This window comes from Hypanus sabinus, chromosome 10 (assembly GCF_030144855.1).
Source record: "Hypanus sabinus isolate sHypSab1 chromosome 10, sHypSab1.hap1, whole genome shotgun sequence".
Classification (NCBI taxonomy): Eukaryota; Metazoa; Chordata; class Chondrichthyes; order Myliobatiformes; family Dasyatidae; genus Hypanus; species Hypanus sabinus.
Genome location: NC_082715.1, coordinates 4,662,126 through 4,685,568, shown reverse-complemented (window position 1 = coordinate 4,685,568; position 23,443 = coordinate 4,662,126). Strand labels below are relative to the sequence as shown.

Below are 23,443 nucleotides of genomic sequence, written 5' to 3'. Positions count from 1 at the left end.
AGATCAAACACTTCCCATGTGTTAACCCTTTCATTCCTCGGATCATTTTCATGAACTTCCTGTGAACACTCTCCAATGACAGCACATCCTTTCTTAGATCAGGGGGCAAAAGCTGCTCACAATACTCTGTGAAGCCTCACCATTGCCTTTGAAACCCTCAACATAACATCCTTGCTTTTAGATCCTAGACTTGTCGAGATGAATACAAACATTTCATTTGCTTTCTTCACCACTGACTCAAACTGCAAATTAACCTTTAGGGAATCCTGCACAAGGACTCCCAACCCCCTTTGCACTTCTGTTTTTGGAATGTTGCACTATTTTCTGACTTAGAAATACACTCAGTGACTATTTTATTAGGTACATATGTACAACTGCTTGTCAATGCAAATATCTAATCAGCCAATCATGTGGCAGCAACTCAATGCCTAAAAGCATGCAGACATGGACAGGAGGTTCAGTTGTTGACGGTCCATTCCCATTCCTGTTCTGACCTGTCGGTCTATTCCCATTCCTTTTCCGATGTGTCGGTCTGTTACCATTCCTGTTCTGACTTTTTGATCCATTCCCATTCCTGTTCTGATGTGTTGGTCCAATACCATTCCTGTTCCGATGTTCCAACGTGTTGGTTCATTCCCATTCCTGTTCCAATGTGTAGGTCCATTCCCATTCCCGTTCCAATGTTCCAACGTGTTGATTCATTCCTGTTCCTGTTTCGATGTGTTGGTCCTTGGCTGCCTCTTATGCCACGATAAGGGCACTCTCAGGGTGGAGGACAACACCCCATATTCGATCTGGGTAGCCTCAAATTGGATGCATGAATGTCAATTTCTCCTTCAGGTTAAAAGTTGTTTCCCTTCCCCTCTGCTTTTTCCTGTTCCACACTCTGGCCTCTTACCTCTGCTCAGCTGCCCATCAGCTTCCTCTGGATCCTCTCCTCCTTCCCTTTTCTCCTATGCTCTACTCCCCTCTCCTGTCAGATCCGTTCTTCTCCAGCCCTTTAGCTTCCCCATCCACCCGGTTTCACCTATCACCATCCAGCTAGTCTCCTTTCCCTCCCGCAACCTTTTTATTCTGGCATCTTCCCCCTTCCTTTCCAGTCCTGATGAAGGGTCTCAGCCCGAAACATTGACACTTTAGTTATTTCCATAGATGCTGCCTGACCTGCTGAGTTCCTCCTGCAATCTATGTGTAGCTCTTGATTTCCAGCACCTATAGAACTTCTCGTGTTTCTAAGTTCAGGGTATTTGTGAAGTAACACTTTTGTGTTTTAGAATACTGCATATATAAAACATTTCACCAGAGGGGTCTCTAAGTTTGTCTGTGTTTATTCTTTTCCTTCTTGTAAAGTTTAATAGTGGACTGGCAGACCAACGTAAGGAAGATTACCATTACCTGCTGAGTTGGAGGATGGAGCAAAGAGACAGGAAGTATACCCTCTAAATTTCCCACCAATAAAAAACTCAAATAATACCAAAGAGCCTAACACCTTTTAGAAAGTCAACCACGCAATACATACATTCTAATGGCTGTGATATCCTAACAGTCTTTCCATGTTAAACTCTCTCCCAAAGATCCCAATGTAGCAATTGGATGTTTCCATTGCACCTCAGAGGACCTGCATTCAAACAGTACATGTATGCTACACCATTTCTTGACAAGTGCACTTCCTGCAAATACATGATTCAATTCCTTGAACAATATATACTTGCAAGTTTGTATTACTTCACAGTGCAGGTTCAGTCAGTCGCCTGATGGTGCCAACACGATCCTCACTGTATGACTCCAAAATCAGTTTGAACTTCGAACTTTGAAGATGTTTGAGAAAGAACTTTACAAGCATGAATATGATTGCTGACAGGAACACTTGGTTGCTACGAAGACCATTATTGAATGACATTGCAGAAGTTACATTTTCAAAAAATTTTAAAGATTAGTCGTCTTTGTGCTTCTACTACTCTTCAGTTCCACAAAAGATTGAGGTGGAAGGTGGGATCAATCAGTGAATAGGCTGCACACTGCAGTCTTTTCTAATTCATGTTATGTTATTGTTCTATAAAAACTAAAGTGCCTTTACTCACCTTCAGATCACATTGTAGGTCTTGTGTACACTGAAAATGGGTTTTTAGAAAAATGTTTATTGAATGGACGTTTTTTTTTACGTCCTTCACATACATGAGCAGTAAAAATCTTTACATCTCCATCTAAATGTGCCATGTGCAATCATAGTAATTTATAATAATTTATAATAAATAGAACAATGTAGCATAGAAATACACTCAAATCAGTGTGAATTAATCAGTCTGATGGCCTGGTGGAAGAAGCTGTCTCAGAGCCTGCTGGTCCTGGCTCTTACTGTTTCCTGCTAGAGAGGGATGGGGCCCGCCAGGTTTCAGATGCCCAAGACACACTGTACGATGAGCAATCACCAAAAAGATCGGTGTGAAAAGCTTGTCATGATGGCACCCTGACAACTCCACCAGGAGTTAAGGACGCGCGCGCACACACTCAAACCCCCCCCCCCCCCACCTTTTTACACACCTGTCTTTGTAAGTGTCTTGAATTGTGGGAAGTTCACAACTACAAATGCACTGGGCTGTCTGCAGCACTCCCTGCAGAATCCTATGGTTAAGGGAGGTACAGTTCCCATACCAGGCAGTGATGCAGCCAGTCAGGATGCTGTCAATGAAAATCTCAATTTAATTTGACTAAAATAATCTATTACACATTTAAAAAGTAACTTGACAGTCAGATGACTTGGTAATTATATAATTTTGTCTTTGTCCCTGTAACTTAGTGAGAGTTAAGTGTAAACACAACCACACTAAAGTTGGAGGAGGAACTCTTCATATTCGAACTGGGTGAACTCCAATCTGACGGCATTTATCTAACTCCAGTAACCTATCCTCCCTCTTCCCCTTCTCTTTTTTTCTATTTCCCATCCTGGTTCCCTTCTCACTCCCTCTCTTCTCCTCACATGCTGCTCACCTCTCTTTGGTCCCCTCCCCCTTCCCTTTCTTCCATGCTCCACTCTCCTCTCCTATCAGCTTCTTTCTTCCTTTTCTCCCTGTCACCTCCCACCCCCACCCCCCCGGCTTCACTCATCACCTGCCGGCTGATACTCCAACCCCCACCCCCACCCCCCGGCTTCACTCATCACCTGCCGGCTGATACTCCAACCCCCACCCCCACCCCCACCCCACGGCTTCACTCATCACCTGCCGGCTGATACTGCAACCCCCACCCCCACCCCCCGGCTTCACTCATCACCTGCCGGCTGATACTCCAACCCCCACCCCCACCCCCACCCCCCGGCTTCACTCATCACCTGCCGGCTGATACTCTAACCCCCACCCCCACCCCACGGCTTCACTCATCACCTGCCGGCTGATACTCCAACCCCCACCCCCACCCCCCGGCTTCACTCATCACCTGCCGGCTGATACTCCAACCCCCACCCCCACCCCCCGGCTTCACTCATCACCTGCCGGCTGATACTCCAACCCCCACCCCCACCCCCACCCCACGGCTTCACTCATCACCTGCCGGCTGATACTGCAACCCCCACCCCCACCCCCCGGCTTCACTCATCACCTGCCGGCTGATACTCCAACCCCCACCCCCACCCCCACCCCCCGGCTTCACTCATCACCTGCCGGCTGATACTCTAACCCCCACCCCCCACCCCACGGCTTCACTCATCACCTGCCGGCTGATACTCCAACCCCCACCCCCACCCCCCGGCTTCACTCATCACCTGCCGGCTGATACTCCAACCCCCACCCCCACCCCCACCCCCCGGCTTCACTCATCACCTGCCGGCTGATACTCCAACCCCCACCCCCACACCCACCCCCCGGCTTCACTCATCACCTGCCGGCTGATACTCCAACCCCCACCCCCCCACCCTCAACCCCCGGCTTCACTCATCACCTGCCGGCTGACACTCCAACCCCCACCCCCACCCCCACCCCACGGCTTCACTCATCACCTGCCGGCTGATACTCTAACCCCCACCCCCACCCCCCGGCTTCACTCATCACCTGCCGGCTGATACTCCAACCCCCACCCTCACCCCCCGGCTTCACTCATCACCTGCCGGCTGACACTCCAACCCCCACCCCCACCCCCCCGGCTTCACTCATCACCTGCCGGCTGATACTCCAACCCCCACCCCCACCCCCCGGCTTCACTCATCACCTGCCGGCTGACACTCCAACCCCCACCCCCACCCCCCGGCTTCACTCATCACCTGCCGGCTGATACTCCAACCCCCACCCCCACCCCCCGGCTTCACTCATCACCTGCCGGCTGACACTCCAACCCCCACCCCCACCCCCCGGCTTCACTCATCACCTGCCGGCTGATACTCCAACCCCCACCCCCACCCCCACCCCCCGGCTTCACTCATCACCTGCCGGCTGATACTCCAACCCCCACCCCCACCCCCACCCCCCGGCTTCACTCATCACCTGCCGGCTGATACTCCAACCCCCACCCCCACCCCCACCCCACGGCTTCACTCATCACCTGCCGGCTGATACTCCAACCCCCACCCCCACCCCCACCCCCCGGCTTCACTCATCACCTGCCGGCTGACACTCCAACCCCCACCCCCACCCCCCGGCTTCACTCATCACCTGCCGGCTGATACTCCAACCCCCCCCCCCCACCCCCCGGCTTCACTCATCACCTGCCGGCTGATACTCTAACCCCCACCCCCACCCCCACCCCCCGGCTTCACTCATCACCTGCCGGCTGATACTCCAACCCCCACCCCCACCCCCCGGCTTCACTCATCACCTGCCGGCTGATACTCCAACCCCCACCCCCACCCCCACCCCACGGCTTCACTCATCACCTGCCGGCTGATACTCCAACCCCCACCCCCACCCCCCGGCTTCACTCATCACCTGCCGGCTGATACTCCAACCCCCACCCCCACCCCCACCCCACGGCTTCACTCATCACCTGCCGGCTGATACTCCAACCCCCACCCCCACCCCCCGGCTTCACTCATCACCTGCCGGCTGATACTCCAACCCCCACCCCCACCCCCACCCCACGGCTTCACTCATCACCTGCCGGCTGATACTCCAACCCCCACCCCCACCCCACGGCTTCACTCATCACCTGCCGGCTGATACTCCAACCCCCACCCCCACCCCCACCCCACGGCTTCACTCATCACCTGCCGGCTGATACTCCAACCCCCACCCCCACCCCCCGGCTTCACTCATCACCTGCCGGCTGATACTCCAACCCCCACCCCCACCCCCCGGCTTCACTCATCACCTGCCGGCTGATACTCCAACCCCCACCCCCACCCCCCGGCTTCACTCATCACCTGCCGGCTGATACTCCAACCCCCACCCCCACCCCCCGGCTTCACTCATCACCTGCCGGCTGATACTCCAACCCCCACCCCACCGGCTTCACTCATCACCTGCCGGCTGATACTCCAACCCCACCCCCACCCCCCGGCTTCACTCATCACCTGCCGGCTGATACTCCAACCCCCACCCCCACCCCGGCTTCACTCATCACCTGCCGGCTGATACTCCAACCCCCACCCCCACCCCACGGCTTCACTCATCACCTGCCGGCTGATACTCTAACCCCCACCCCCACCCCCCGGCTTCACTCATCACCTGCCGGCTGATACTCCAACCCCCACCCCCACCCCCCGGCTTCACTCATCACCTGCCGGCTGATACTCTAACCCCCACCCCCACCCTCAACCCCCGGCTTCACTCATCACCTGCCGGCTGATACTCCAACCCCCACCCCCACCCCCCGGCTTCACTCATCACCTGCTGGCTGATACTCCAACCCCCACCCCCACCCCCACCCCCCGGCTTCACTCATCACCTGCCGGCTGATACTCCAACCCCCACCCCCACCCCACGGCTTCACTCATCACCTGCCGGCTGATACTCCAACCCCCACCCCCACCCCCACCCCCCGGCTTCACTCATCACCTGCCGGCTGATACTCCAACCCCCACCCCCACCCCCACCCCACGGCTTCACTCATCACCTGCCGGCTGATACTCCAACCCCCACCCCCACCCCCACCCCCCGGCTTCACTCATCACCTGCCGGCTGACACTCCAACCCCCACCCCCACCCCCCGGCTTCACTCATCACCTGCCGGCTGATACTCCAACCCCCCCCCCCACCCCCCGGCTTCACTCATCACCTGCCGGCTGATACTCTAACCCCCACCCCCACCCCCACCCCCCGGCTTCACTCATCACCTGCCGGCTGATACTCCAACCCCCACCCCCACCCCCCGGCTTCACTCATCACCTGCCGGCTGATACTCCAACCCCCACCCCCACCCCCACCCCACGGCTTCACTCATCACCTGCCGGCTGATACTCCAACCCCCACCCCCACCCCCCGGCTTCACTCATCACCTGCCGGCTGATACTCCAACCCCCACCCCCACCCCCACCCCACGGCTTCACTCATCACCTGCCGGCTGATACTCCAACCCCCACCCCCACCCCCCGGCTTCACTCATCACCTGCCGGCTGATACTCCAACCCCCACCCCCACCCCCACCCCACGGCTTCACTCATCACCTGCCGGCTGATACTCCAACCCCCACCCCCACCCCACGGCTTCACTCATCACCTGCCGGCTGATACTCCAACCCCCACCCCCACCCCCACCCCACGGCTTCACTCATCACCTGCCGGCTGATACTCCAACCCCCACCCCCACCCCCCGGCTTCACTCATCACCTGCCGGCTGATACTCCAACCCCCACCCCCACCCCCCGGCTTCACTCATCACCTGCCGGCTGATACTCCAACCCCCACCCCCACCCCCCGGCTTCACTCATCACCTGCCGGCTGATACTCCAACCCCCACCCCCACCCCCCGGCTTCACTCATCACCTGCCGGCTGATACTCCAACCCCCACCCCACGGCTTCACTCATCACCTGCCGGCTGATACTCCAACCCCACCCCCACCCCCCGGCTTCACTCATCACCTGCCGGCTGATACTCCAACCCCCACCCCACGGCTTCACTCATCACCTGCCGGCTGATACTCCAACCCCCACCCCCACCCCACGGCTTCACTCATCACCTGCCGGCTGATACTCTAACCCCCACCCCCACCCCCCGGCTTCACTCATCACCTGCCGGCTGATACTCCAACCCCCACCCCCACCCCCCGGCTTCACTCATCACCTGCCGGCTGATACTCTAACCCCCACCCCCACCCTCAACCCCCGGCTTCACTCATCACCTGCCGGCTGATACTCCAACCCCCACCCCCACCCCCCGGCTTCACTCATCACCTGCTGGCTGATACTCCAACCCCCACCCCCACCCCCACCCCCCGGCTTCACTCATCACCTGCCGGCTGATACTCCAACCCCCACCCCCACCCCACGGCTTCACTCATCACCTGCCGGCTGATACTCCAACCCCCACCCCCACCCCCACCCCCCGGCTTCACTCATCACCTGCCGGCTGATACTCCAACCCCCACCCCCACCCCCACCCCCACGGCTTCACTCATCACCTGCCGGCTGATACTCCAACCCCCACCCCCCGGCTTCACTCATCACCTGCCGGCTGATACTCCAACCCCCACCCCCACCCCCACCCCCCGGCTTCACTCATCACCTGCCGGCTGATACTCCAACCCCCACCCCCCGGCTTCACTCATCACCTGCCGGCTGATACTCCAACCCCCACCCCCACCCCACGGCTTCACTCATCACCTGCCGGCTGATACTCCAACCCCCACCCTCAACCCCCGGCTTCACTCATCACCTGCCGGCTGATACTCCAACCCCCACCCCCACCCCCACCCCCCGGCTTCACTCATCACCTGCCGGCTGATACTCCAACCCCCACCCCCACCCCCCGGCTTCACTCATCACCTGCCGGCTGATACCCCAACCCCCACCCCCACCCCCCGGCTTCACTCATCACCTGCCGGCTGATACTCCAACCCCCACCCCCACCCCCACCCCCCGGCTTCACTCATCACCTGCCGGCTGATACTCTAACCCCCACCCCCACCCCCCGGCTTCACTCATCACCTGCCGGCTGATACTCCAACCCCCACCCCCACCCCCACCCCACGGCTTCACTCATCACCTGCCGGCTGATACTCCAACCCCCACCCCCACCCCCCGGCTTCACTCATCACCTGCCGGCTGATACTCTAACCCCCACCCCCACCCCCCGGCTTCACTCATCACCTGCCGGCTGATACTCCAACCCCCACCCCACGGCTTCACTCATCACCTGCCGGCTGATACTCCAACCCCCACCCCCACCCCCCGGCTTCACTCATCACCTGCCGGCTGATACTCCAACCCCCACCCCCACCCCCCGGCTTCACTCATCACCTGCCGGCTGATACTCCAACCCCCACCCCCACCCCCACCCCACGGCTTCACTCATCACCTGCCGGCTGATACTCCAACCCCCACCCCCACCCCCCGGCTTCACTCATCACCTGCCGGCTGATACTCCAACCCCCCCCCCCCCGGCTTCACTCATCACCTGCCGGCTGATACTCCAACCCCCACCCCCACCCCCACCCCCCGGCTTCACTCATCACCTGCCGGCTGATACTCCAACCCCCACCCCCACCCCCACCCCCCGGCTTCACTCATCACCTGCCGGCTGATACTCCAACCCCCACCCTCACCCCCACCCCCCGGCTTCACTCATCACCTGCCGGCTGATACTCCAACCCCCACCCCCACCCCCACCCCACGGCTTCACTCATCACCTGTCGGCTGATACTCCAACCCCCACCCCCACCCCCCGGCTTCACTCATCACCTGCCGGCTGATACTCCAACCCCCACCCCCACCCCCCGGCTTCACTCATCACCTGCCGGCTGATACTCCAACCCCCACCCCCACCCCCTGGCTTCACTCATCACCTGCCGGCTGATACTCTAAACCCCACCCCCACCCCCCCGCTTCACTCATCACCTGCCGGCTGATACTCCAACCCCCACCCCCACCCCCACCCCACGGCTTCACTCATCACCTGCCGGCTGATACTCCAACCCCCACCCCCACCCCCCGGCTTCACTCATCACCTGCCGGCTGATACTCCAACCCCCACCCCCCGGCTTCACTCATCACCTGCCGGCTGATACTCCAACCCCCACCCTCAACCCCCGGCTTCACTCATCACCTGCCGGCTGATACTCCAACCCCCACCCCCCGGCTTCACTCATCACCTACCGGCTGATACTCCAACCCCCACCCCCACCCCCCGGCTTCACTCATCACCTGCCGGCTGATACTCCAACCCCCACCCCCACCCCCACCCCCCGGCTTCACTCATCACCTGCCGGCTGATACTCTAACCCCCACCCGCACCCCACGGCTTCACTCATCACCTGCCGGCTGATACTCCAACCCCCACCCCCCGGCTTCACTCATCACCTGCCGGCTGATACTCTAACCCCCACCCGCACCCCACGGCTTCACTCATCACCTGCCGGCTGATACTCCAACCCCCACCCCCACCCCCACCCCCCGGCTTCACTCATCACCTGCCGGCTGATACTCCAACCCCCACCCCCACCCCCCGGCTTCACTCATCACCTGCCGGCTGATACTCCAACCCCCCCCCCCCACCCCCCGGCTTCACTCATCACCTGCCAGCTGATACTCTAACCCCCACCCTCACCCCACGGCTTCACTCATCACCTGCCGGCTGATACTCCAACCCCCACCCCCACCCCCCGGCTTCACTCATCACCTGCCGGCTGATACTCTAACCCCCACCCCCACCCCCCGGCTTCACTCATCACCTGCCGGCTGATACTCCAACCCCCACCCCCACCCTCAACCCCCGGCTTCACTCATCACCTGCCGGCTGATACTCCAACCCCCCCCCCCCACCCCCCGGCTTCACTCATCACCTGCCGGCTGATACTCCAACCCCCACCCCCACCCCCCGGCTTCACTCATCACCTGCCGGCTGATACTCCAACCCCCACCCCCACCCCCACCCCCCGGCTTCACTCATCACCTGCCGGCTGATACTCCAACCCCCACCCTCACCCCCACCCCCCGGCTTCACTCATCACCTGCCGGCTGATACTCTAACCCCCACCCCCACCCCCCGGCTTCACTCATCACCTGCCGGCTGTTACTCTATACCCCACCCCCACCCCCCGGCTTCACTCATCACCTGCCGGCTGATACCCCAACCCCCACCCCCACCCCCCGGCTTCACTCATCACCTGCCGGCTGATACTCCAACCCCCACCCCCACCCCCCGGCTTCACTCATCACCTGCCGGCTGATACTCTAACCCCAACCCCCACCCCCCGGCTTCACTCATCACCTGCCGGCTGATACTCCAACCCCCACCCCCACCCCCACCCCCCGGCTTCACTCATCACCTGCCGGCTGATACTCCAACCCCCACCCCCACCCCCACCCCACGGCTTCACTCATCACCTGCCGGCTGATACTCCAACCCCCACCCCCACCCCCACCCCACGGCTTCACTCATCACCTGCCGGCTGATACTCCAACCCCCACCCCCACCCCCACCCCCCCCCCGGCTTCACTCATCACCTGCCGGCTGATACTCCAACCCCCACCCCCACCCCCCGGCTTCACTCATCACCTGCCGGCTGATACTCCAACCCCCACCCCCACCCCCACCCCCCGGCTTCACTCATCACCTGCCGGCTGATACTCCAACCCCCACCCCCACCCCCACCCCACGGCTTCACTCATCACCTGCCGGCTGATACTCCAACCCCCACCCCCACCCCCACCCCCCGGCTTCACTCATCACCTGCCGGCTGATACTCCAACCCCCACCCCCACCCTCAACCCCCGGCTTCACTCATCACCTGCCGGCTGATACTCTAACCCCCACCCCCACCCCCCGGCTTCACTCATCACCTGCCGGCTGATACTCCAACCCCCACCCCCACCCTCAACCCCCGGCTTCACTCATCACCTGCCAGCTGATACTCTAACCCCCACCCCCACCCCCCGGCTTCACTCATCACCTGCCGGCTGATACTCCAACCCCCACCCCCACCCTCAACCCCCGGCTTCACTCATCACCTGCCAGCTGATACTCCAACCCCCACCCCCACCCCCCGGCTTCACTCATCACCTGCCGGCTGTTACTCCAACCCCTACCCCCACCCCCCGGCTTCACTCATCACCTGCCGGCTGATACTCTAACCCCCACCCCCAACCCCACCCCCCAGCTTCACTCATCACCTGCTGGCTGATACTCCAACCCCCACCCCCACCCCCCCGGCTTCACTCATCACCTGCCGGCTGATACTCTAACCCCCACCCCCAACCCCACCCCCCGGCTTCACTCATCACCTGCCGGCTGATACTCTAACCCCCACCCCCAACCCCACCCCACGGCTTCACTCATCACCTGCCGGCTGATACTCCAACCCCCACCCCCACCCCCCGGCTTCACTCATCACCTGCCGGCTGATACTCCAACCCCCACCCCCACCCCCCGGCTTCACTCATCACCTGCCGGCTGATACTCCAACCCCCACCCCCACCCCCCGGCTTCACTCATCACCTGTCGGCTGATACTCCAACCCCCACCCCCACCCCCCGGCTTCACTCATCACCTGCCGGCTGTTACTCTATCCCCCACCCCCACCCCCACCCCCCGGCTTCACTCATCACCTGCCGGCTGATACTCCAACCCCCACCCCCACCCCCCGGCTTCACTCATCACCTGCCGGCTGATACTCCAACCCCCCCCCCCCGGCTTCACTCATCACCTGCCGGCTGATACTCTAACCCCCACCCCCACCCCCCGGCTTCACTCATCACCTGCCGGCTGATACTCTAACCCCCACCCCCACCCCCACCCCCCGGCTTCACTCATCACCTGCCGGCTGATACTCCAACCCCCACCCCCACCCCCACCCCCCGGCTTCACTCATCACCTGCCGGCTGATACTCTAACCCCCACCCCCACCCCCCGGCTTCACTCATCACCTGCCGGCTGATACTCCAACCCCCACCCCCACCCCCCGGCTTCACTCATCACCTGCCGGCTGATACTCTATCCCCTCTTCCACCCGCTTACTCTGGTTTCACTCCTTCCGTTCCAGAATTGATGAAGAAAACGTCAACAGTTTATTCCTTTCCATAGTCCCATCCTTTTGATTTCCTCCAGCACTTTGGGAGATTGCTCGAGATTTCCGGCATCTGCAGAATGTCTGTTGATGATTGTTATTATTGTTTTGTGTTAGGTGGCGTGACTAACACTGCTCAGTATCAGAACAGGCTAATGGTGTACGATCCAGGCCAGGTAAGCATCACTATTATTCTCTGCTGTTTATTTATTTATTTAGAGATGCAGTGTGGAACGGCCCTTCAACACAATCACTGCACCACCCAGTATTCTGCCTATTCAGCCCGAGCCTGTCACACAGCAACTTACAACCGACTAACCAGCATGTTTTTGGACTGAGGGAGGATTCCAGGGAAAAGTCACGCAGTCATGGGAGGGACATACAAACTTCCTACAGGCACCAGTGGAGTTAACTCCAGTCTCCGACACACTAGGCTGTAATAGTGTCCCGCTAACAGTGGCAATCCAAAACAATGGAGACTGGTGTTAGGATTGGGTCTTAATGATTCTAAGTATGCACCGGGAAGTAAAGTTTCATAAAATGGGCATACAATCTGTAAAAGGGAACTTGAATTGAAATTATCTTACACATCACTGATATATTTTGGTAACAGCTAGTTGTTCATAGATACATAAGATTAAGCAGGTACAAACCAATTTACTCAAACCTGTGATATTCTGTGTTTGCTTATATTGTTTAAAGAAAGTTAATGCGTGCTAATTTCTCGCCTTTTGGTGTTATGGTTTCTGGGGTTTCAGTGAATTTTCTGAATTGTCATTGTAACATCATCATACATGTTTATTCATAGTAACCAATCACAGTCTCCACCCAGCAGCCACTTTATTAGGTACACCTGTACATCTGCCTGTTAATGCAAGTATCTAATCAGCCAATCGTGTGGCAGCACCTCAATCCATAAAATTATGTAAACGTGGTCAAGAGGTTCAATTGTTCTTCGGATCAAATGTCAGAATGGGGAAAGAAAAGTGATTTAAATGATTGATCACAGAATGATTGTTGGTGCCAGTAAGGATGGTTTGAGTATCTCAGAAACTTCTGATCTCCTGAAAGTTTAAGACCATAAGATATAGGAGCAGAATTAGGCCATTTGGCCCATCAAATCTGCTCTGGCATTTCTTCATGGCTGATGCATTTCCCTCTCAGACCCAGTCTCCGGCCTTCTCCATATCTCTTCATGCATCTTCAAGGCCATGCTTAAGGTAAAGTCAAGTAAAAATTTATCATCAGAGTACATACATGTCACCACATACAACCCTCAGATTCTTTTTCTGTGGGAATATTAGCAAATCTATAGAATAGTAACTGTAAATATCAGGTACTGTTAACAAGGTGTGAAAATGCAGATAGAAATAATAAGGAGCTGGTTGTGGATTACAGGAGGAATGGAGACGGGCTAGCCCCTATTGACTTCAATGAATCTGGGGTTGAGAGGGTAAACAGCTTCAAGTTACTCGGCATCCACATCACCGAGGACCTCACGTGGTCTGTACACACCAGCTGTGTGGTGGAAAAGGCACAACAGCACCTCTTTCACCTCAGACAGTTGAGGAAGTTTGGTATGGGCCCCCAAATCCTAAGAACTTTCTACAGGGGCACAATTGAGAGCATCCTGACTGGCTACATCACTGCCTGGTATGGGAACTGTACCTCCCTCAATCGCAGGACTCTGCAGAGAGTGGTGCAGACAGCCCAACGCATCTGTAGTTGTGAACTTCCCATGATTCAGGACATTTACAAAGACAGGTGTGTAAAAAGGGCCTATAAGATCATTGGGGACCTGAGTCACCCCAACCACAATCTATTCCAGTTACTACCATCCTGAAGCAGTACCGCAGCAGAAAAGCCAGGACCTACAGGGTCTGGGACAGCTTCTTCCACCAGGCCATCAGACTGATGAACTCACGCTGATTTGAGTGTACTCTATATTGAGTGAACTTGGCCTTTTTTCCTTGGAACGACAGAGGATGAGAGGTGACCTGATAGAGGTATATAAGATGATGAGAGGCGTTGATTGTGTGGGTAGTCAGAGGCTTGATCCCCAGGGCTGAAATGGCTAGCACGAGAGGGCAGTTTTACAGTGCTTGGACACAGGTACAGAGGAGATTTCAGGGGTAAGTTTTTTTACACAGAGTGGTGAGTGAATGGAATAGGCTGCCAGCGATGGTGGTGGAGGCAGATACAATAGGGTCTTTTAAGAGTCTCCCGACAGTTACATGGAGCTTAGAAAAATTGAGGGCTATGGGCAACCCTAGGTAATTTCTAAGGTAGGGACATGTTTGGCACAGCTTTGTGGGCCAAAGGGCCTGTATTGTGTTGTAGGTTTTCTATGTTTTTATGTTCTATATTACATTGACTGTTCTATTTATTATAAACAATTATAAATCACTATGATTGCACATGGCACATTTAGATAGAGAAGTAACATAAAGATTTTTACTCTTCATGTATGTGAAGGATAAAAGAAATAAAGTCAATTCAATTCAAATAGCTATAAATATCAAACATGAAATAAACAAGATAAAAAATGTCCTTAAATGAGTGTAGTTAACTTATTTTGTTCAAGAGCCTGTTGGTTGAGGGGTAGTAACTGTTCTTGAACCCGGTGGTGTGAGTCCTGAGGCACCTGTACCTTCTGCCTGATGGCAGCAGTGAGAAAAGAGCTTGGTCTGGATGAGGATCTGTGACAATGGATGCTACTTCTCTACGGCAACGTTTCATGTGGATGTACTCAGTTCAGGGTAACATGAGAGGGAAAGGATAGACTGATCTTAAAGGAACTACATAGGTTGGCACAACTTTGTGGGCCAAAAGGCCTGTATAGTTCTATGTTCTGTTTGCCAGAGCTGTGTTGAAAGAGTGAATGTCTTTGTAATCAGGTCTATTTCATGCACTACCATTTTAAAATTCAACGGGCATATTATTTGGATACAGTGACTAACAGAAGTCACAGTTGGAAGGATGTGGCTCTGAATTCCAATAACTTTATTTTTTGACATTTGAGGGAGTTTTGTTTCCAGAACATTGTCCTGTGCTGTAATAGGTTCCACGTGTGAAAGAACACGTAGATAGCTGCTAACCAGTGCTGACTACACTTCTTCTCCACTGATTAGTGTCAGCTCATCATTTGCTTTTGAATAACCACTTGGTCCCCTGGGGCCTCTTTTCCCATCGAACACAAAAGTGGGGAAGTCACGCTTCATTTAGAAAGAGCATTGGTGAGACTGCATCTGGTGTACAGTGTGCATTACTTATGTAACATGCCTTGAACACAGTTCAGAGAAAGTGTACTGGCTGAGTGCTCGTGACAGCTAAGTAGTCTCACATGGGCAAATGGATCTCAGTTTAGTTGAATGAGAGGGGACTTGATTGAAATAAGTACGATCTTCAGTAATGTTGAAAGGGTAGATGTGAAATGTATGTGGAATACACTCAGTGTTGGAGGAACACAACAGATCAAGGAGAATCTATAGAGATGGTAGCTGACATTTCGGGCTGAGATCCTTCATCAGGATTGTTCTGATGAGGCATGAAAAGTATGTTTCTCTTGCGAGAGACACTGGAATGAGAGACCAGTGCTTTTAAAAATAAGGAGTCAGCCTTTTAAGACAGGCATGTCTATGTATTTTTTGGGCTGCAGCTTTCCCCTGGACACTAAATTTTGGTGGCTTACAGGAATGCTGCTGCCATTGGTTGGTCTTGGTTTAGCACATCTGCGCCAGGTGTGTCAAATTGCAGCTCCTGAAGGACCACGTTAGGGAACTAGAGCTGCAGATGACCTTCAGGGGAAGTGAGGAAATGATAGAGAGGAGCTATAGGAAAGTAGTCACATGGGGGGCTCGGGAGACAGTCAGGAGAAGGAAGGGCAAGAGTCAGTTTCCAGAGAGTACCCCTGTGGCTGTCCCCCTTAACAATAAGTACTCCTGTTTGAGTACTGTTGGGAGAGATGACCTACCTGGGGGAAGCGACAGTAGCCATGCCTCTGGCACAGAGTCTAGCCCTGTGGCTCAGAAGGGCATGGAAAGGAAGAGGAAGGCTGTAGTGATAGGGGACTCAATAGTCAGGGGTTCAGACAGGCGATTCTGCAGACGCAGGAAAGAAACATGGATGGTGGTTTGCCTCCCAAGTGTCAGGATCCGGGCTGTTTCTGATCGCATCCATGATATCCTAAAGTGGGAAGGTGAACAGCCAGAGGTTGTGGTACATATTGGTACCAATGACATAGGCAGGAAAAGAGAGGAGGTCCTGAAAACAGACAACGAGGAGTGAGGAAGGAAGTTGAGAAGTAGGACCACAAAGGCAGTCATATTGGGATTACTGCCTGTGACAGGTGACAGTGAGAATAGGAATAGAATGAGGTGGAGGATAAATGCATGGCTGAAGGATTGGAGCAGAAAGCAGGGATTCAGATCTCTAGATCATTGGGACATGTTTTGGGGCAGGTGTGACCTGTACAAAAAGGATGGGTTGCACTTGAATCTGAGGGGGACCAATATCCTGGCAGGGAGGTTTGCTAAGAGTTTAAACTAGAATTGTTGGGGGTGGGAACCAAACTGAATAGATGGAGGAAGGAGCTCTTGGCTCATAAATAAAGAAAGCTTGTAGACAGTGTGTGAGGGAGTATAGGTAGGTGATAGAGAAGGGATGCACTCGGGCCAATAGTTTGAGATGTGTATTTTAATGCAAGGAGATTCATGAACAAAGCAGATGAGTTTAGAGCGTGGATCAGTACTTGGAGCTATGATGTTGTGGCCATTACAGAGACTTGGATGGTTCAGGGGCAGGAATGGTTACTTCGAGTGCCAGGTTTTAGATGTTTCAGAAAGGACTGAGAGTGAGGCAAAAGAGGTGGGGTCGTGGCACTACTGATCGGAAATAGAGTCATAACAACATAGAAACATAGAAAACCTACAGCACAATACAGGCCCTTCTTCCCACAATGCTGTGCCAAACATGTCCCTACCTTAGAAATTACCTAGGGTTACCCATAGCTCTCTATTTTTCTAAGCTCCATGTACCTATCCAGGAGTCTCTTAAAAGACCCTATTGTATCTGCCTCCACCACCGTCGCCAGCAGCCCATTCCATGCATTCAACACTCTGCGTAAAAAACTTAGCCCTGATATCTCCTCCTACCTACTTCCAAGCACCTTAAACCTGTGCCCTCTCATGCTAGCCACTTCAGCCCTGGGGAAAAAGCCTCTGACTATCCACACAATCAATGCCCCACATCATCTTATACACCTCTATAAGGTCACCTCTCATCCTCCGCCACTCTAAAGAGAAAAGGCAGAGTTTACTCAACCAATTCTCATAAGGCATGCTCCCCAATCCAGGCAACATCCTTGTAAATCTCCTGTACACCCTTTCTATGGTTTTCACATCCTTCCTGTAGTGAGGTGACCAGTACTGAGCACAGTACTCCAAATGGGGTCTGACCAGGATCCTATATACATAGCTGTAACATTACCTCTTGGCTCTTAAACTCAATCACATGGTTGATGAAGGTCAATGCACCATATGCCTTCTTAACCACACTGTCAACATGTGCAGCAACTTTGAGAGTCCTATGGACTCGAACCGCAAGATCCCTCTGATCCTCCACACTGCCAAGAGTCTTACCATTAATACTATATTCTGGCATCAATGAACCATCTCTCACCTATCTGGGTTGAACTTCATCTGCCATTTCTCAGCCCAGTTTTGCATCCCACTGATGCCCCGCTGTAACCTCTGACAGCCCTCCATTCTATCCACAACCTTTGTGTAATCAGCAAATTTACTAACCCATCCCTCCACTTTGTCATTCAGGTCATTTAGAAAAATCACGAAGAAAAGGGGTCCCAGAACAGATCCCTGAGGCACATAACTGGTCACCGACCTCCATATTGAATATGACCTATCTACAGCCACTCTTTGCCTTCTGTGGGCAAGGCAATTCTGGATCCATAAAGCAATGTTCTCTTGGATCCTTACTTTCTCAATAAGCCTTGAATGGGCTACCTTATCAAATGCCTTGCTGAAATCTATAAACTCTAGTTCCCTATCTGCCCTTCTATGTTCTTCTTACTATTGGGTGGTCTGTAAAAAACACTGAGTAGAGTTATTGACCCCTTCCTGTTTCTAACTTTCACCCACAGAGACTCAGTAGACAATCCCTCCATGACTTCCTTCATTTCTGCAGCCGTGACACTATCTCTGATCAGCAGTGTCACGCCACCAGCTCTTTTGTCATCCTACCTATCCTTTCTGGAACGTCTAAAGACTAGCACTCAGAGTAAACATTACTGCCTCTGCGCCATCCAAGTCTTTGTAATGGCCACAACATCATAGCTCCAAGTTCTGATCCACGCTCTAAGCTCATCCTGAGAGGCAGGATTTAAGAATATTTGGAAAGGTAAAATATAATTAGGAATAGTCAGCATGGCTTTGTCAAGGGCAGGTCGTGCCTAACGAGCCTAATTTAATTTTTTGAGGATGTGACCAAACACATTGATGAAGGACGAACAGTAGATGTAGTGTACATGGATTTCAGCAAGGCAGTTAATAAGGTATCCCATGCAAGGCTTATTGAGAAAGAAAGGAGGCATGGGATCCAAGGGGACATTGCCTTTGTGGATCCAGAACTGGCTTGCCCACAGAAGGCAAAGAGTTTGTAGATGGGTCCTATTCTGCATGGAGGTTGGTGACCAGAGGAGTGCCTCAGAGATCTGTTCTGGGGCCTTTACTCTTCGTGATTTTTATAAATGACGTGGATGAGGAAGTGGAGGGATGGGTTAGTAAGTTTGTGATTGACACGAAGGTTGAAGGTGTTGTGGATAGTGTGGAGGGCTGTCAGAGGTTACAGCAGGACATTGATAAGATGCAGAACTGGGCTGAGAAGTGGCAGATGGAGTTCAACCCAGATAAGTGTAAAGTGGTTCATTTTGGTAGGTCAAATATGATGGCAGAATATAGTATTAATGGTAAGATTCTTGGCAGTGTGGAGGATCAGAGGGATCTTGGGGTCCGAGTCCATAGGACACTCAAAGCAGCTGCGCAGGTTGACTCTGTGGTTAAGAAGGCATATGGTATATTGGCCTTCATCAGTCATGGAATTGAATTTAGGTGCCAGGAGGTAATGTTGCAGCTATATAGGACCCTGGTCAGACCCCACTTGGAGTACTGTGCTCGGTTTTGGTCGCCTCACTACATGAAGATGTAGAAGCCATACAAAGGGTGCAGAGGAGATTTACAAGGAGGTTGCCTGGTTTGGGGAGCATGCCTTATGAAAACAGGTTGAGTAAACTCGGCCTTTTCTCCTTGTCGCAACAGAGGATGAGAGGTGACCTGATAGAGGTGTATAAGATGATGAGAGGCATTGATCATGTGGATAGTCAGAGGCTTTTCCCCAAGGGTGAAATGGTTGCCACAAGAGGACACAGGTTTAAGGTGCTGGGGAGTAGGTACAGAGGAGATATCAGGGGTAAGTTTTTTACTGACAGAGTGGTGAATGAGTGGAATGGGCTGCCGGCAACGGTGATGGAGGCGGATACGAGATAGTCTTTTAACAAGCTTTTGGATAGGTACATGGAGCTTAGAAAAATAGAGGGCTATGGATAAGCCTAGTAATTTCTAAGGTAGGAACATGTTTGGCACAACGTTGTGGGCCAAAGGGACTGTATTATGCTGTAGGTTTTTCTATGATGCTTCTTGCATTAAAATAGACACATCTCAGACCATCAGTCTGAGTGTATCCCTTGAATTTGTTAGGTGTGTTCAGGAAGGTTTCCTGACACAATATGTAGATAAGCCTACAAGACGAGTGGCTGTACTTGATCCGGTATTGGGAAAAGAATCTGGTCAGGTGTGAGGTCTATCAGTGGGAGAGCATTTTGGAGATAATGATGACAATTCTATGTCCTTTACCATCACAGTGGAGAGGGATGGGAACAGACAAGTTAGGAAAATGTTTAATTGGAGTAAGGGTAAATATGAAGATACCAGGCAGGAACTTGGAAGCATAAATTAGAAACAGATGTTCTCAGGGAAATGTATGGCAGAAATGTGCCAAATGTTCAGGGGATATTTGCGTGGCGTTCTGCATAGGTACTTTCCAATGAGACAGGGAAGGGATGGTAGGGGACAGGAATCATGGTGTACAAAGGCTGTTGAAAAGAAGAAAAGCTAAGCTTACGAAAGGTTCAAAAAACTAGGTAAGTATAGAGATCTAAAACTTTATAAGGCTAGCAGGAAGGAGTTTAAGACTGAAATTAGGAGAGCCAGAAGGGGCCATGAGAAGGCCTTGGTGAGCAGGATTAAGGAAACCCCCAAGGCATTCTACAAGTATGTGAAGAGCAAGAGGATAAGACGTGAGAGAATAGGACTAATCAAGTGTGACAGTGGAAATGTGTGTATGGAACAAGAAGAGATAGCAGAGGTGCAATGAATATTTTGCTTCAGTGTTTACTACGGAAAAGGATATTTATGATTGTAGAGATGAATTACAGTGGATTGAAAAGCTTGAACATATATACATTTAGAAAGGGGATGTGCTCGAGCTTTTTGAAAGCATCAAGTTGGATAAATCTCCAGGACTGGATGAGATGTATCCCAGGCCACTGTGGGAGGTGTGGGAAGAGATTGTTGAGCCTCTGGCAATGATCTTTGCATCATCAATGTGGATGGGAGAGTTTCCGGAGGATTAGTGGGTGTAGATGTTGTTCCCTTATTCAAGAAAGGGAGTAGAGATAGCCCAGGAAATTATAGACCAGTGAGTCTTACCTCAGTGGTTGGTAAATTGTTGGAAAAGATCCTGAGAGGCAGGACTTATGAACATTTGGAGAGGTATACTATGATTAGGAGTTGTCAGTATGGCTTTTTCAAAGTTAGTTCATGCCTTTCGAGCCTGATTGAATTTTTTGAGGATGTGACTAAACACATTGATGAAGGTAGTGCAGTAGATGTAGCATACATGGATTTCAGTAAGGCATTTGAAAAGAATTAAGATACGGAAGCAGAAATAGGCCAGTCAGCCCATCGAATCTGGTCTGCCATTCAATCATGGGCTGATCCAATTCTTCCAGTCATCCCCACTCCTCTGCCTTTGCTCCATACCATTTGATGCCTTGGCTAATCAAGAACTTATCTATCTCTGCCTTTGATTTGGCCTCCACAGCTGCTCGGGACAACAAATTCCACAGATATACCACCCTCTGACTGAAGTAATTTCTCTACATCTCAGTTCCAAATGGACATCCTTCAATTCTGAAGTCGTGCCTTCTTGTCCTAGAATCCCCTACCATGGGAAATAACTTTGCCATATCTAATCTATTCAGGCCTTTTAACATTCAGAATGTTTCTGTGAGATCCCCCCTCGTTCTCCTGAACTCCATGGAATACAGCCCAAGAGCTGCCAGACGTTCCTCATATGGTAACCCTTTCATTCCTGGAATCTTTCTTGTGAATATTCTCTGAACCCTCTTCAATGTCGGTATATCTTTTCTAAAATAAGGAGCCCAAAACTGCACACAATATTCCAATTGTGGTCTCACGAGTGCCTTATAGAGCCTCAACATCACACCCCTGCTCCTATACTCTATTCCTCTAGAAATGAATGCAACACTGCATTCACCTTCTTCACAACCGACTCAACCTGGAGGTTAACCTTAAGGGTATCCTGCACAAGGACTCCCAAGTCCCTTTGTATCTCTGCATTTTGAATTCTCTCCCCATCTAAGTAATAGTCTGCCCATTTATTTCTTCCACCAAAGTGCATGACCATACACTTTCCAACATTGTTTTTCATTTGCACTTCCTTGCCCATTCCCCTTAACTATCTAAGTTTCTCTGCAGGCTCTCTGTTTCCTCAACACTACCTGCTCCTCTAACTATCTTTGCATCATCGGCAAATTTAGCCACAAACCCATTAATCCCAGAGTCCAAATCATTGAACCATAGAACACTACAGCACAGTACAGGCCCTTCAGCCCTCCATGTTGTGCTGATCCATATAATCCTTTAAAAAAAGTACTAAACACACACTACCCCATAACCCTCCATTTTCCTTTCATCCATGTGCCTGTCCAAGAGGCTCTTAAATACCCCTAATGTTTTAGCCTCCACCACCATCCCTGGCAAGTCATTCCAGGCACTCACAACCCTCTGTGTAAAAAAACTTACCCCTGATGTCTCCCATAAACTTCCCTCCCTTAATTATGTACATATGCCCTCTGGTGTTTGCTATTGGTGCCCTGGGAAACAGGTACTGACTATCCACCCTATCTATACCTCTCATAATCTTGTAGACCTCTATCAAGTCCCCTCTCATTCTTCTACGCTCCAAAGAGAAAAGTCCCAGCTCTGCTAACCTTGCTTCATATGACTTGTTCTCCAAACCAGGCAACATCCTGGTAAATCTCCTCTGCATCCTCTCCATAGCTTCCACATCCTTCCTATAATGAGGTGACCAGAATTGAACACAATACTCTAAGTGCGGTCTTACCAGAGATTTGTAGAGTTGCAACATGACCTCTCTACTCTTGAACTCAATCCCCCTGTTAATGAAGCCTAGCATCCCACAGGCCTTCTTAACTACCCTATCAACCTGCACAGCGACCTTGAGGGATGTATGGACTTGAACCCCAAGGTCCCTTTGTTCATCCACACTCTTAAGTAACTGACCATTAATCCTGTACTCAGTCTTCTGGTTTGTCCTTCCAAAATGCATCACCTCACACTTGTCCGGATTGAACTCCATCTGCCATTTTTCTGCCCAACTCTGCAGCCTGTCTATATCCACTTGTAACCTTCAACAACCTACAACTCCATACACAACTCCTCCAATCTTCGTGTCATCTGCAAACTTACTCACCCATCCTTCCGCCTCTACGTCCAGGCCATTTATAAAAATCACAGGACAGATCCCTGTGGCACTCCACTAGTCACCGACCTCCACGCAGAATACTTTCCTTCCACAACTACCCTCTGCTTTCTTCCTTTAAGCCAATTTTTTATCCAAACAGCCAAGGTTCCACTTATTCCATGCCTCATGACTTTCTGAATGAGTCTCTCATGAGGGACCTTGTCAAATGCTTTGCTAAAGTCCATGTTTCCACATCCACTGCACTACCCTCATCAATTTCTTTTGTTACCTCTTTAAAAAAACTCAGTCAGGCTCGTGAGGCACTATCTTCCCTTCACAAAGCCATGTTGACTATACATGAGTAGACTGTACTTCTCCAAATGCTCATAGATCCTATCTTTAAGAATCTTTTCCAGTAGTTTGCATACCAGCAACTTA

General features: G+C 52.5%; 1 protein-coding gene across 4 annotated transcripts in view; it reads left to right on the top strand.

The window, feature by feature from the left end:
- klhl32 (kelch-like family member 32) overlaps positions 1 to 23,443 on the top strand; it is a 446,189-nt gene that overhangs the window by 393,121 nt on the left and 29,625 nt on the right. For all 4 annotated transcript variants that reach the window (XM_059981371.1, XM_059981372.1, XM_059981374.1 and 1 more), the window contains one exon: positions 12,263 to 12,321. In XM_059981371.1, the coding sequence (XP_059837354.1) occupies positions 12,263 to 12,321 (59 nt within the window). The remainder of the gene's footprint in view (positions 1 to 12,262; positions 12,322 to 23,443) is intronic.